The 14803-nt window shown below is 37.8% G+C and overlaps 1 protein-coding gene across 14 annotated transcripts in view; it reads left to right on the forward strand.

The window, feature by feature from the left end:
• LOC124143984 (serine/threonine-protein phosphatase 2A 56 kDa regulatory subunit delta isoform-like) overlaps positions 1-14803 on the forward strand; it is a 48918-nt gene that overhangs the window by 14456 nt on the left and 19659 nt on the right. For all 14 annotated transcript variants that reach the window (XM_046513221.2, XM_046513214.2, XM_046513194.2 and 11 more), the window contains exons 4-6: positions 12798-12997; positions 13325-13435; positions 14656-14748. In XM_046513221.2, the coding sequence (XP_046369177.1) occupies positions 12798-12997; positions 13325-13435; positions 14656-14748 (404 nt within the window). The remainder of the gene's footprint in view (positions 1-12797; positions 12998-13324; positions 13436-14655; positions 14749-14803) is intronic.

Below are 14803 nucleotides of genomic sequence, written 5' to 3' on the forward strand. Positions count from 1 at the left end.
GTAGGTAAAGAGGTGATCAATTTGGAATTGAAGACTAAAAGAAGTACTGTATTCGACGTAATAAGTGCCCCACTCTAATAAGCGCCCTCGGTGATATTTGCTAATATAATTGCTAGTGAACAATCCCAATTAGCACATCTTACGATTGATCAATGTACACAAGACTTATTTATTCATGTATAATACACACTTGTGTGTTATATGCACCCTTAATTTTGGGCAATTAAATTTGGGAAAAATATATCTGTCGTGTATAATACGCCATTTCTTTTGTATCATTTCAGGTACATAAACCTAGACATTTATGATCTTTCAACTCTGTTTTTGTTTTGTTTTTCACCAAAAATATATTCTAATAAGAGCCCCCTATTTTTAATTTTGAGAGCACACTGGGTGCTTATTACGTCGAATATGGTAGTCCTGGTGTAAAACAGATGGACAAAGACCACAGGGATGAACTAATTCAACTTAAAAGAAAAATGATATGATGTAGCATTGTTTCTAGTCCTTTTCAGTGTACGTACATATATGTATATCATAGCAATTGCATTGCATTGAGTAGCTGATCTTTAAATGTGGAAATGCATTAAGGTGTAAATGGTTTTGGTGCCCATAGCCTTTTGTCCTGTCTCAGCCTGTATTTTCACTAGACACGATCAACAGGCAAAGGTAATTGTCAAACCATGTAATGATAATGTAGTCCTGAAGAGATCAAAGGCTAAAGAAGCTACAAATCATGAAGGGCAGAAAATTGATCTTGTTGGTTACTGCACCAAAAAATCTTGAGAAGTCTTAAAAATCATCTTTCATGATTGAAATGAGGCTGATGATCCGCTGTACTATCTTTTAGAGAAAGAGTGGATTGCTGAGAAGCATCAATGCCTCTATGTTTGTAAATCAATAAATCAAGAGAGCTTAGACACAGTAGACAGTGCCAGGTCCAGTTCGATAGATTGCAGCTTTCTGTGCAAGATGCTACTGTAATGCGCAAAATCATGTTGTAAATATGAAAACTTAAAGGCATGAAGTAATAACTTAGCATTATATCAACATAAAGAAGTCATTAAAAGGGATAAGTGAATTCTTAATGGTTATATGAGATTTGTTTTTCCTTGACAAAATGACAGAAATTATGTTTTACTTTTCTTAATAGCATATTGCTTTTGTCGATATCTCTACAGTGAGTCTTAATACTGAACTGTCACAACGGTATAATCAGATACAAGTATTGCTTCATAATAGGGCTGGGACGGGTAACTCGGGTACTCGGGTTGGATGGGTCCAGAGTAGTACCCGGGTACCCACAGTACTGCCCGGACCCATGGTTAGTTTTGTGATATATTGTTTAATACTCACTATAGCTCAGTGGTTACACTACAAGTTCACATTTCTTCCTGATAAGGAACACATTCCTCTTGATGTATATGTTTGAGTAAAGATAAAGCTTCAGTCAATTTCATTGTACGCATGATCTGATAGTTTTTGACAGGGTAGCGGTAAAACAATTCCCAATCAGACATTTTGTTCCCAATTCTTGAGGCCTACAGTGGGTACCCGGGTAGTAAATGTGGACTTGTCCCAGCCCTACTTCATAATGTTTCCTTTGTACATGCTGATAATAGAACAAGCTGCAACACACTTGTAGAATTATCCAAGGTGTTTCTTTGCGTTTTTCCTTTTCTGAGTTTATATCACAACTGTTATGTGTCCTGTAAAACCCTGTAATAGATAGAAGTTTGTAATACCAGGATGTTGATCAGTAATGTAAACAATGCTGTGAAGAGAGTCAGTTTTGCATGTCATGCCTTGTTCAACCACCTGATGAAATTTCAGGTAATTCCTCCATGTAGAGAACATTTTATTTGAAATGAAACACTTCTAATGTGTATTTCAATGTTCCATATCTCTGAAAATGTATCCGTCAATTACAAGGTGGGCAGGCTGACATGGATATGTGGTAGTTAAGGGGTTATACCCAACAACTGACTGTGTGAATACGGTGAAATTATTTGATCCCAGTCTGAGGTGGTTTCCTCCTCACCATTGTGTGACGTTATGGGGAAGTATATCACCTTGCCTACCCATATCACATGTACATAGGCTTTGTCACCCTGTTGTCCCAGCTGAACAGGAGACATGATCTACTTCTGGTGTTTCTCATATGGAGCTGAAGAATGCCATATTAGTAGTGTATTTGAGAGAAAACAGTTGATTTTCTTAGACCTGCTCAAATAATGATTTGGGGGTTTCTTGTTTTGCAGTGCTGTTGGCATGGTTAAAATAAGATCCAAGTGTCTAAAGAACACACTTGGAAATTTAATTATTTTAACAACAATACCATGTGACAGTGTTCGTTATACGAAACCACACACAAACACGGAAAATGAACATGTCAACACGTTACATGCACAGTATGATTCACAAACAATGTTGGGGTATGCAGAAATGATAAAGGGAAGAAAGCAAACTTTGAATTACAACTGCTTATTAACTAACTGGTCTTCCTGAAACGACGTTCACCGAGTTTGTTGATGGATCAAAAACAAAATTGTTCTAATTATTCTTCAAGCTGGCACTCTTTTACTCAAGTGGGCACACCTACATCTTTATGTATGCCTTTTGGCATACTTGAAACATACATTTCTTTCCCTGCTGGTAAACATGGATAATTCTTGCAAATACCCTACCTCTATTACATCATAGCCATAAATCCTGCATTTAGGCTGTCATCACACCATCAAATCTTCCGTTTCTCAACACGTCCTCTTCACTGTCAACTATCCATCACATTTGTAATAGGCGTGATCCCAATATCAGACTGGACATGCATGAGTGCAATTTTCACACCTGGTAGCAATGTTAGTGAGTAAAAACTTTAACACAGGCTGGTAGCAATTTGAACAATACTGTTATATGTTTATATTCTGTGGCAGAAGAGGTCACTTATACCCATGCTTGTAAGAACTAATTAATGAGGATTGTGTGGTTTATGTCTGACATTACTGATTGTGTGTTATCATGTCCCAGTTGTGTGGGTGGTTCCTCATACTATATCAACCATCAGTTATTTACAGGGGCTGTAGCTGTAGTTAGCTGACTGGGATATAACCATCATCACTCTCTCACTCACTAGCATACATGTATACACTTAACAGAGTACCTGATGCACAAGTTACACAATGTATTTCAGGACACTGATGTTTCAAGAAACATGTTGACCATTAGCTTCCAGAGTCAAGTCATAACCATGTAATGTTGTGTGCAGTCAAGCAGTTGAGAGATCTGGTCTCTGATTGAATTATGAAGTACTGCTGCTTTGCCTTGTTTTTAACGGTGATGAATATTTGTTTGACTGTGTTGTCCATTTTTCTTACATTTATCATTTCTCAAAATATTCAGTCACCCATGACCACATCAAAAATACATGAGTGACAAAAAATTAATATCCGCTCCAAATAAGTAAATAACAAAGAGAAAATATGTGTTTTCTATATTTGATGTCATCATGCCCTTGGAGTTTTCAGCAGGCCATTTGGTCTGTTGTAGATTCAGCAATGAATTTTAGATAACGTGATTGGGAAGAGTATCAATTGAGTTAATAATGTAACAGTCAAGTAAGCCTGATTGCAGTGAAATTAGTCTGCGGTGCATGCAGCTTTAGCCACTAGTCTCAAGCCAGAGTCAAGTAAAAATGTTATGTGGGTACATTAAGGTAAAAAACAATCTTGTGGCTGTTGGGTGACAGTGGTTAAGGTAAAAACAGAGTTTGTTTGTATGTTTATTGTTTTTGTTTTTTAATGCTGTGTGGAGGAATATTCCAACTATATGATTGTGACCTGTAAACGATTGAGTTGTCATAATCCGATACAAATATGCAGCATGAGATCCATGTTTGTTTTGCAACAGCTGAATACACTTTTTGCTTCAGTGTAAGTACCAGATACACAAAAATGCCTTCACTACAGAAGCAGGTGATGTTTGTCTTAATACATTCCTGACCTAGATGTAGGTATTATAAAAAAAGTAGCCCTTGCCAAGACTTGACATAATTGTGTCTGAATGAATGGTGTCAGTCAGACTGACCACTTACTGACTTAGTGATCTGGAGATTAACTTGTTTTGACTTGGTAAGAGGGCTTATTGTCTGATACTAGTTAGCATGGTTAGTAGGCTTAAGGCTGATGAGATTAATGGGAGCCTAGATTTGGATTACAAACTTTCCACAATTAAGTGTCATGAGAGTTGCATAAATCTAATTCCTTATAAGTTCATTTGTTCTTGTTTTCTTTTTTCAGCAATTGAGCCTGAAAGTATCAATAAAATATCAGACCACTGCCATTGGGTGAAAATTGTGATATAGCATTTGATGTGTGATTATTTTCAGGTATATCAGATCTCCAGATAACTTTTTGAGCAATTGAGTTTTTACTCTAGGGTTTCTATTTTAATTTGGTTATTACATTTTTCATTGGGTAACCAATATTTTGTCACTCATCTATTCATCACTCTATTGGGTTTTTCCCCAAATTAGTGAACATTTTAAGATTTAAAAAACATGAGATAATGTTTCAGATGTATGTGACTGTTCTAAATATATAGGTTTTCCTTGGAAAGTAAATTACCTAGTAATTGTCTTTCGGAAATTAACTCCTTTGTACACATGCTGAAAAAGCTTCATGGGGTATTTACGCGAGCTGTTTTTATGCATTTGACTTTTTCATTTAATGCATGCGTTTCTGTATGCAAGTTAATTAAAAGTAATTGGGTTTTGAATATTTTGTTTTGCGTATTTTATGCAAATACACTGCTTATCTGTAGCTTTGTATATGTATATATGTAGAGATATATTGTCTGTCTTTAGTTTAAAGTACACATTAGCCAGCCAGCAAGCAATGTTATCTTTGAAAGCCTTATCCGAAGCTTGACTCTCAAGCCTAAGATTAATGATACTATGCTGATAATTACATTGAATCATGTGTTTTTTAAATGTAAGTGGTATCAATACACTTAATGAAATTCAGTTGGGGTTGTGCCATTATCCGAACAGCTCAGCCATCTCTTCCATGTTGTAGTTTGTCCCACCTCTCTTGATTAGAAATTAGACAACTACTCATGTTCAAAGGCTTTATCTACAACACTGCAAAAGAAACTCTATTATCAGGGAGCGCTCTGTGCAGCTGCATACCGAAAATACATTTCTTTCACACATCAATACTGGAGGCTATTGTCCTGTGGGTTAACTGAAGAGTCAGAAAGCAGAAGACCCAGTGTCATTAGCACTAATAAGGCCCTGTGTATTGCACTGGTCGGTCATTATGCCTGGTTGTCTATACATTGCAGCTCTCGTACTTTAACACAGATAAATACATAATGATGTTTGCCCTCACCTTGTTTTGTTATCTTGACCATTGTTGTTTGTAACCACCATTTATCGGTGTCATTTGAATTTCACAGATACATCCAAACCTTTTGTTACCTTGATCATTTTGTTTGTTTGTAACCACCATTTTCCCGTGCCATTTGAATTTCACAAAACACCCACTGCCGAGTCACAACATGTCCAAAATATCTATGTTATTGCTTCCTGTATTTTGATATAACGAAGATCTAACATGCTAATTATCACATAAGGTTGTGTATATAACATTTTTATCAATTTGTTCAGTGTAACATATGTAAAGTCTACACATGAACCAGATGTGTTCTGAAGGTGTGTTGTACTTACATGTAACAGGCACTGCTACAAGAGTCCTCTTGACAGTAATGGAGTTGTCATAATAAAATTTGTGTGGTTCCTACTACATGTACTCACTAACATCCATTTCAACAGACAGATTTATTTCTAAGATGTTCAGCTGATGGCATTGTTCTACATTCAAAGCATTCCAGAGACCCTCAACAGTAATATTGCTTGTAGATATCCAACAACTAGATTTGTCTGAACGATCTGAACATTTTGTCACTTGGGTTTAATTTGCCTTGTGTCTGTCTTTGTGTTGATCAGGCTACACCATGGGATAAATACAAGCTAAGATTTGTAGTTTGGGAGAGCTGTCCAGGTTTTCTGCAAAATGTAATGTATTTCATGTCAATACCTGACGTTAAATTGAAGACATTATTGTTTCTAATTAATCAGTAGCAGTCAAATCTCTATAGCAACCTTAGTGGGAGGGTGTGCTCAGTTATTTCATAGTCATGGCTTCTTCATGTGACTCAGTTATTCAAGTACTATGGTTTGGTGTAACAATAATCCACAGACCTATGGCAGTGCATTGATGTCTTGTTAAAATATCTATAGTTAACATTGTTGCTGTGTTACGTTAACAGATAGATGAAAGATTTGAAGTGTTCTGACCCAACAACATGAACAAAGATATAAAGTATGCAATACAGACAGGTAATGCTCAGATATCCATAATCTTTCTGAATTTATTATTGCTCTCCTCTATATTTATTGTCTGATTTTTGTACACGAGCCTAGGGCCTTTTCACAGAATAAACTTCATTAGTTGTTATATTGTCAGTCACCCGGGTAGCCTTGTTTGGATTCATAATGTGTTGGGCCAGAATGGAAGCGTGTTAATATTGAAAGTGTCGGCGATCCCCCCCCTCCTCTCTCTCTCTCTCTCTCTCTCTCTCTCTCTCTCTCTCTCTCTCTCTCTCTCCTCCTCCTCTCCCCCTCCCCCCCCCCCCAGTTGTAGCATTTTTATATAATGACACAATTCTGACATTAACTTTTTCATTATTATTGATCCAACATACACATGATATCTTGCCCGCTAGCTAATTGCTAGGCATTACAGTATTAGTTGTCATTTCCTAGTTGATGTAAACAAACAATATTGAATTTCTGTAACTGATTTTGGGGTAGCATTTTCCCTTCCCTGTGGGCAAAATCCATCCTTGACAAAACAGTTTAACAACACATAATAAGCAGTGTCTCATTCTTAGATATTGTATTCTCTAGTATGAATTTATTTTTTATGAACAAATATTTTTCACTTTGAAATTGTAACAAATACATGAGGGCATGGGATCAATTTACTCAGGTAGCTGTAGTAGCGTTTTGCTAATTTGTGGAGTGACATATATGTATTTGTTCCTACCTGCTCCTATTAATTTCAAGTTCAGGGCCCCGCTCTACAAAGCGATCTTTGCGCTAAGGTGATTATAAATCCTATAACAACCAGACCCTGATCTTTGTAACAGGACACGCCTGGAAATGTAAGTTTTTGATGTGAAAAATAATTATGTGTGTAAAAATTAATGTATGCGCATGTCAATGTGCTTGAGACATATATACTACATCACTGTCCCCTTGAAACACACAGGAAGGACTCTTGACTATTTCCTCTGAATGTTAGAGGTACATGTGTTGTATTGACCTTGGAATGATGTAAGCCAAGATTGTCCCCTCCACAGACTAAGAGTGCCCGAACACAGGTGTACCTGGTCTCCATATTGCAAGTAGTTGTGTATGGCAAGTCTATGCAGAACAGCAATGATAGTGGGCGTAATGTCAGTCTGGTATGTAGGTCAGGTCAATACTAGATGTTTTGCATAGAACTCCAGCTAAAATAAAAGGCGTCAACATTGGAGCTGGTGTGACACATGACTGATTGACGTGCTATATACAACTGTCAACATTGACATATGCCACTCATTGCTGTGATATATTGAGTTTCATATTGTCTTTGCTGGATGGTATGTGTTTTGGAGGCGTGTTTGACAGTGTTGCATTTTAGGATGCCATTTTAAATGTATGTTTTCACCTATACCAACTTTTTTATAGTTGAAGTATCAGTTTGATGATTTTCAGTAATATATTCTTAAGTTATTGTATTTTATTAAAACAAAAATGTTTGTTATTATCCTGCTAAGAAATGTGTTACTGATGGCACTGGTTTGTTAAGAATCAAAGAGTTGAATTGTTTATCAGCTTCAGGCAATTCGACTCTATTTTCCAGCACTCTCCTAAGTAATCGTAACTTACAGGCAAAGCATCAAATATAAGACATTTCAAATCCCCAAAAGGATTCTTTTAAAATGAGGTTGCTTCTTGCAAGATGACAAGTGCCTTGTATTCTGTTTGTCTACCAATGTAGGTTGCATAATCTGAACATAACTTTCATTTCAATTTCAGTATCAAATTATATATAAGTCCAGCAAATGTTAAAGTTGTATTAGTTGACTTTTGTTCATTAACTGTGTGAATGCAATGACATTTTTAACATCATAAAATCTTTCTTTGGATATGTGATGTCACGTCTTTGTCTGGAGCATGTAGGTGTTTCTTACATAGGTATTTGGCAGGGTTATATCAACAGTGTGGTTGCATGCACATTCTTTATCAAGCTTCCTGACATTTCAAAGATAGCACTTAAGTCAGAAATAGATTTTGCAGAAAGAAGTTGTTTTTGTTGTCAAAGTTTGATCGTCAGACAGTTGCTATGGTCACTACAATCCATCAACGTCAATCACTTGCAGGTGAAATAGTTATGTCTACGCACCTCAGAAAATCAATTCCTTTGCAAGTCCCTCTTCATAAGCTGGCAGTTTGAGGAATAACTAACGTCTTGATATGTACAACATGTTATTAACATGAGATCTGATGACATGTGACATTTATTGATTAGGACTTGACAGTTGCTATGTTTGAACAAGTGAGCCATGTCTGCTTTGTAAAAAACAGTTTCATGTGTGTTCACACTGGACTTGTTGATTAAAGGGAATGGCACTGAATATATCACATCTTAGCGCTGTGCTACAATGACGTTTGTCTCGCTCGAAGGTAGGTGGACTTCTGGCAAACTCTGTTGTCGTTCATAGCACGCCTGTTGCAGGCAGCCGGGATTTCTGACGAGGCTAAAGACGAGCTGCTGGAAGCAATTAAGATCATCTCGTCACAAATGTTTATGGAATGATCTTTGTTAAGATGATGGAGAAAACATCCCCAAATGCACTGATTTGCAGTGCCACCAGTTTAGATGCAGATTTCTGCAAAGGTACTTTGTGTTCCATGTTGTTTTCTTACATTTTGTGGCCAGTGGTGAGAGCTATATCTGCTGCCCAGGGACCATGATGAAGCATCCGTCTGTGAGATTTGGCAGTCTCTGCTGAGACAGCATGCATATGTTACTTGATGGTCGGTGTCTGTTTCTGTGGAAGTATGTGCCCGTGTGTTGCAATCAAGGGAATAGTGATACCTTGCACATAGTTATGCTTCAACACATTTTAACTTTGCTGTCTATTTTTATCTTGGTGTCAAGGCCATGATTGATCTGGTTTATTGTGGACTTTAAACAGTACATAGTTTGATCTCTTGCTCAATAGGGTGTGTTTAGTAAAGCAGGATTTTTGTGACGATTGATATTGCTAATGTAGCATTGTTAGCATGGTTAGTGCTTTCAGTGCTAATCTATTTGATTAGATATTGATCAAAACCTGTTGATGTGCTGATAACACAATAGATTCTAATGCACACTACAGTATTCCCCATGGAATGTTTTTGTGTTGGCAATCCATGTAAATGGACTTTGTAGGTAACAATTAACTTAAGTGTTTCGTCCAATCTGAAATGGCCCCTCTCCATGATCTGGTGGATGGAATGTCTGCCTGGAGAGCGGAATGTTGGGTTTTCGATCCCCGTCAGCATCATACCAAAAGATGTTAAAAGATGGTACTTCTTGTTACCCTGTATTGACAATCGTCATTAAGGGGCTAAAAGACGAACTGGTCGATTCTGTGTCCATTTTTGTGTCTGGGTGGGGTATCCATGTTAAACTGCAGCAAGGTATCTCAGTGGGCTGGCACTATAACCTCACCTCACCTTACCTCCAGTCTGCAATTGGATTGCCTAAGCATTATATTGATTTGTCAGATCTGTAATGTGAGTATGGTATAGCATTTACGTCACTGCTGGTATTCATTATTTGATGATGTTTGAGGCATTTTTTCCAGATGTTTTGTGTGGAATTTTATTCTATAGCATCAAAACTGGTAGACGTCAACAACCAGTTCTTAATGATTTGTCAGTGATGGTGAGAGTTGATTATCTAACATATCTATCGGTAAATTCATTTTCAAAAATAGAAAGCTGATTTCATTATTTATACCTGTGAATGCTTTTTGAAAGGCATATTCAGATTTTATTTGTATGCATAGTATCACTGATTATTCTTTGAGCAAGCCATTATTTCATATCATTTACTTTTGATTGTTGACTATAAAAAAACATAAGTAACTCCTCTTCCACTGTCTTTTGTCGAAAGTGTTTCTGTTTAGAAAGACACATTTATTAAAAGAACTTGTTTGTTGTATTATCCTTTGAAAATCTAAAATGGGCAAACTCCGAAAGTCGAAGTTGTGAGGTTTATAAATAGGAAGGTGTTTGTTTTTGTCAATTCTTGGTTTAGTCTAGTGTTCCATGGAACAGGCAAGTCTAGACTGCCAAGCGTAGATCACTGTTCATTGTCATGGCCTCCTGTGTCCGGGGAATGCATTCAGATATATTAGCTGTATTTGTGGGAGGGGTGAACAGAGTCCAAGTTCTTAGCTGATTGAATGGGAGAAATCTCTGAAGCATGACGCTTATTTAACCTACTTGAAATCCTTGCTCCAAGGAGAGCCAAACCCACTCTAGCATAAAATAACTAAGAATCGTATTCTAGAATATGTGATTTTCAGAAGGTAAAATCTTTGCTTGTGGTAAGAACAGACTTTGTTGTTTCGGTGGTGTGTTATTGTATGAGGGGAAAGGGATTACAGAGTATGTTTGTACAGGTTCAATTGTGCCCTGTGAGACGTAGATAGAAAGTTAATGCAGCAGAAGTGATGAAATCTTTGCACAGTTGGGTGTACTGATCTTCAGGATTTGTTTACTATTTATTTAATAGCTACTGAATGTTATGGTAATGTTTAATTTTGCAAATGTAATCAATGGTTTTGTTTTGTTTTATTCAAGTTTCATTCATGCGTTCTAATATTTCAAGCCTGTTGGGATTCCTGGTAAAAATATAGATCCCCAGAGACCTATACTTGTTGACTTTGTTGATTGCATGTCAGCGCATACCGATTGCATGGATCGTTGTTCATGATGTCAATCACTGGATCGTCTGGTCCAGACTCCAATATTTACATACCAATGCTGATGGTGGCATTAAACAAACTAACAATTCTAATATATCTATTTTCATAAAAAAGTACCTTGTGTTTCTGAAAACATGGTTTACATGGTTAAAGGATATTGAAATATCACTCTTTTATGACACTGGATGGAAACCTTTCAGCATTGAGCACTGATTTATTTACAGGTATTCATATTACTACTTGCTACTATATTGCTACTCACGTATCTCTTGGACCCGTGTAGATCTGGGGTAGAATAGGTCTTAACTAACCCATGCTTGCTCTAAAAGGCGACTATGCCTGTTGTAAGAGGCAACTAATGGGATTGGGTTGTCAGGCTTGCCTTCTTGGTTGATGTGTCATCGATCCCAATTGTGTGGATTAATGCTCATGATGTCAATCACTGGATTGTCTAGTCCAGACTCGATTATTTACAGACTGCCATCATATAGCTGAAATATTGCTGAGTGTGGCATTAAACAACAAACAAACGAATGTATCTCTTGATGTAAATGTAGACAGTATTTGTTCATGTATGGTCCCTTATTCTGGTGAATTATTGTGGTTTGATTGCATTTGTAATTGGTACACCTGTTGCCGTAAATTTGACACTGAGAAGTTGGTCATCTTAGTCAACAATTGTTATAATTAATATGACTGAAACATTCTTTATTGTGTTCCTTATTATGTCAGAAAGATGTGTGAGATGAATAGCTTTGACCCAAGTACAAAATTATGCTTTGAAATCTTGATGACAATGTCAGAGTTCACAGTTTATCTCTGTAACTAAAGTTTGTTTTAAATTGCATCAAATAAACACCTGTCAATATGAAATATTATGATATTGATAGGAATATATTTCAACAATCGCTGGTTGTTGTCAGTTTTGTTCATAAACAGAAGATACTTACCAAAAGGATGACTCATTGAAGAAGTAAAGGCATAATATGTCTGAGTCAGTTATTTGACCACAAATGACAGCACTTCTTAAGTTCTTATGACTTGACCACATGTTCATCTTGAAACATTAGCCTCGTACAACATGTACAAGACTAATTGGATATATGTGAAGTGAGTGAGTGGGTGAATGTTGCTCAATGCCACAGTCAGCAGTATTACAGCTATACCACTGCACCCTGTAAATAGTAAAGTCTGAACCAGGCAACAACTATCTGAACAGCAGGCAATGCTGTTGGGGTATGATGACAAGCAATTGGTCAAGTCACAAAGCGTACCAAGTACCAGATTCCTATATCAGTTGACTCTTTGTTGATCTGCATTCAGGGTTAGGAACTAATTTGTATTTTCACTAATCCGCATAAGTCATCTGCTAGTTTACAGAGTTGTTATCTACCCGATGGTAAAAGTCTGTGTCCAAAAATTCATATCACTTGTCCTTCCTGAATTTACTAGTCACAGACTAGTCAATTTCAAACCCATGAGGTACTGTCGACCTATTCTGGTCCAACACAGGGGAAATAAATGTATATAATGACATGCAAAGTGTCTTGAACACATCTCCTGAAGGATCTACAAATGCAGCTACGAAGTGAACCAGGTGTCTGCAAAAAATGTATTTTGGCAGGGAAGATCAAGTTTGACTGAATAGTGAGTGAAATCTCACAGACAGACTGACTTATGTGTGATGGCATGTTGTTTTCGGTTAACAGAGGCAACACCAGCCGAAAGGGAGGAGCTGTTTGTCCAGAAGATCCGCCAGTGTTGCGTGCTCTTTGACTTCGTGCAGGATCCACTCAGTGATCTGAAATGGAAGGAAGTGAAAAGGGCCGCTCTCAACGAGATGGTGGAGTATGTCACCCAGAACAGAGGAGTGATCACGGATGCCATTTACCCGGAGGTCATACACATGGTGAGTATCTCATAGGGTTAGAATACGTCTTGCAGCAACCCATGCTTGCCGTAAAAGGCGACTATGTATGTCGTAAGAGGTGACTAACGGGATCGGATGGTCAGGCTCGCTGACTTGGTTGATGCATGCCATCATATCCCAATTGCATGGATAGATGCTCATGGTCCAGATTCGACAACCTGGGTGTTATCATTGTTGATACTTTCTACCATGGAGTCACACACATGTTATAAGAACCATTACCATCCTTACTTGTATCCCTGTAAGTTGTGTAAAATGTCTGTATACCAACAAGCTGTGAATTAAGTATTTGTGTTTATCTTGCAGTTTGGGTCAAATCTGTTTCGGACATTGCCACCATCGTCCAACCCAAGCGGGGCTGAGTTTGACCCCGAGGAAGATGAACCCACTCTAGAGGCAGCCTGGCCACATCTACAGGTTTGTGCTGATACAGCTCATGTACATTATATAGCACAGAGCATCAGGAAATACCAGTCCAGCAATAGAAATTGTCAATAGGCTTTATTCCTTGCCAAACTGCCCAGTAGCTGAGGCATAAGGACTAATAGAAATTTGCCATTTGTAAGGGTTTTGCTATATGTTACCCTTATGAAGACTAGTGGACTAAGTGTTAGTTTCTGTTGCTGCCAGTGTCATTTCTGGGCCGGTAAAATCTTTGTATTCATTGACATGTCTAATACTGTGTGTCCAGTTATCAAGACTCAGTTTCTCAGGGGATCTAGGGTCTACAGCTGTTGTAACTTTCTTACTTAAAAAAAGTCTTGCAGTGTTCGTGGCACTGATGTGGATTTTAAAAATGGGATTCAATCTTGTAAGCTATCAAATATCGTCACTGGAAAGTACCCACTTAACCTGATGTCAGGGTGTGGGAAATGGGGTTTAATGTCATGTTCCAAGATTATTGCACTTAAGAAGTGAGGTGCATGCACATGTGTATGTAGCTGCTTGTATTAGTCTGGTGTTATAGTCCTAGCCCACCGAGATACCATGCCGCAGTTAAACATGGATACCCCACTCAGACACATAAACTGACTCCGAGCCGACCAGTACTTGTTATATCCGCTTTATGCTGAGCTCCAGACAGGGTAAAAAGAAGTACCATCTTTTAACATCTTTTGGAAAGAAATCTTCTGGGGATTGAACCAGTGACCTTCAAAAATTTTGTGGAGATGCCCTATCCTCAAGACCACAGAGGCGTTTTCTGTATGTCTAGCAGCTCTAAACAACTTTCCTTCCAATTACCAAAAGTGTACAGCTGAAGGACAAGGTGTCGCTAAGAGCTTAGCTAAGATATGTTTAGTCTGATATGGGCAAGTTATTCCAGGTCTTCAGCAACCCTCCCTTGCCGTAAAAGGCGACTATGCTTGTTGTAAGAGGCGACAAACGGGATCGGTGGTCAGGCTCGCTGACTTGGTTGATGCATGTCATCAATCACAATTGCATGAATCGATCTTCATGATGTCAATCACTGGATTATCTGGTGCAGGCTCGATTATTTACAGACCACTGTCATATAGCTGGAATATTGCTGAGTGCGGCGTTAAACAAACAGTTAGCAGCCATATGGAAAGAGCCCAAATATGTTTGAGATGCCTCTCCAGATGCATTAAGATTTACAACAATGTATTGTTTTTCAGCTGGTGTATGAGTTTTTCCTCCGGTTTCTTGAGTCTCCGGATTTTCAACCAAACACAGCAAAGAGATACATAGATCAGAAGTTTGTTCTGCAGGTAATTACGGTCTTTATCTTGATTTGCATGTTTGGAATATAATAAGTAATCAACA

This window comes from Haliotis rufescens, unplaced genomic scaffold (assembly GCF_023055435.1).
Source record: "Haliotis rufescens isolate VD_foot unplaced genomic scaffold, xgHalRufe1.0.p SCAF_3, whole genome shotgun sequence".
Taxonomy (NCBI): domain Eukaryota; kingdom Metazoa; phylum Mollusca; class Gastropoda; order Lepetellida; family Haliotidae; genus Haliotis; species Haliotis rufescens.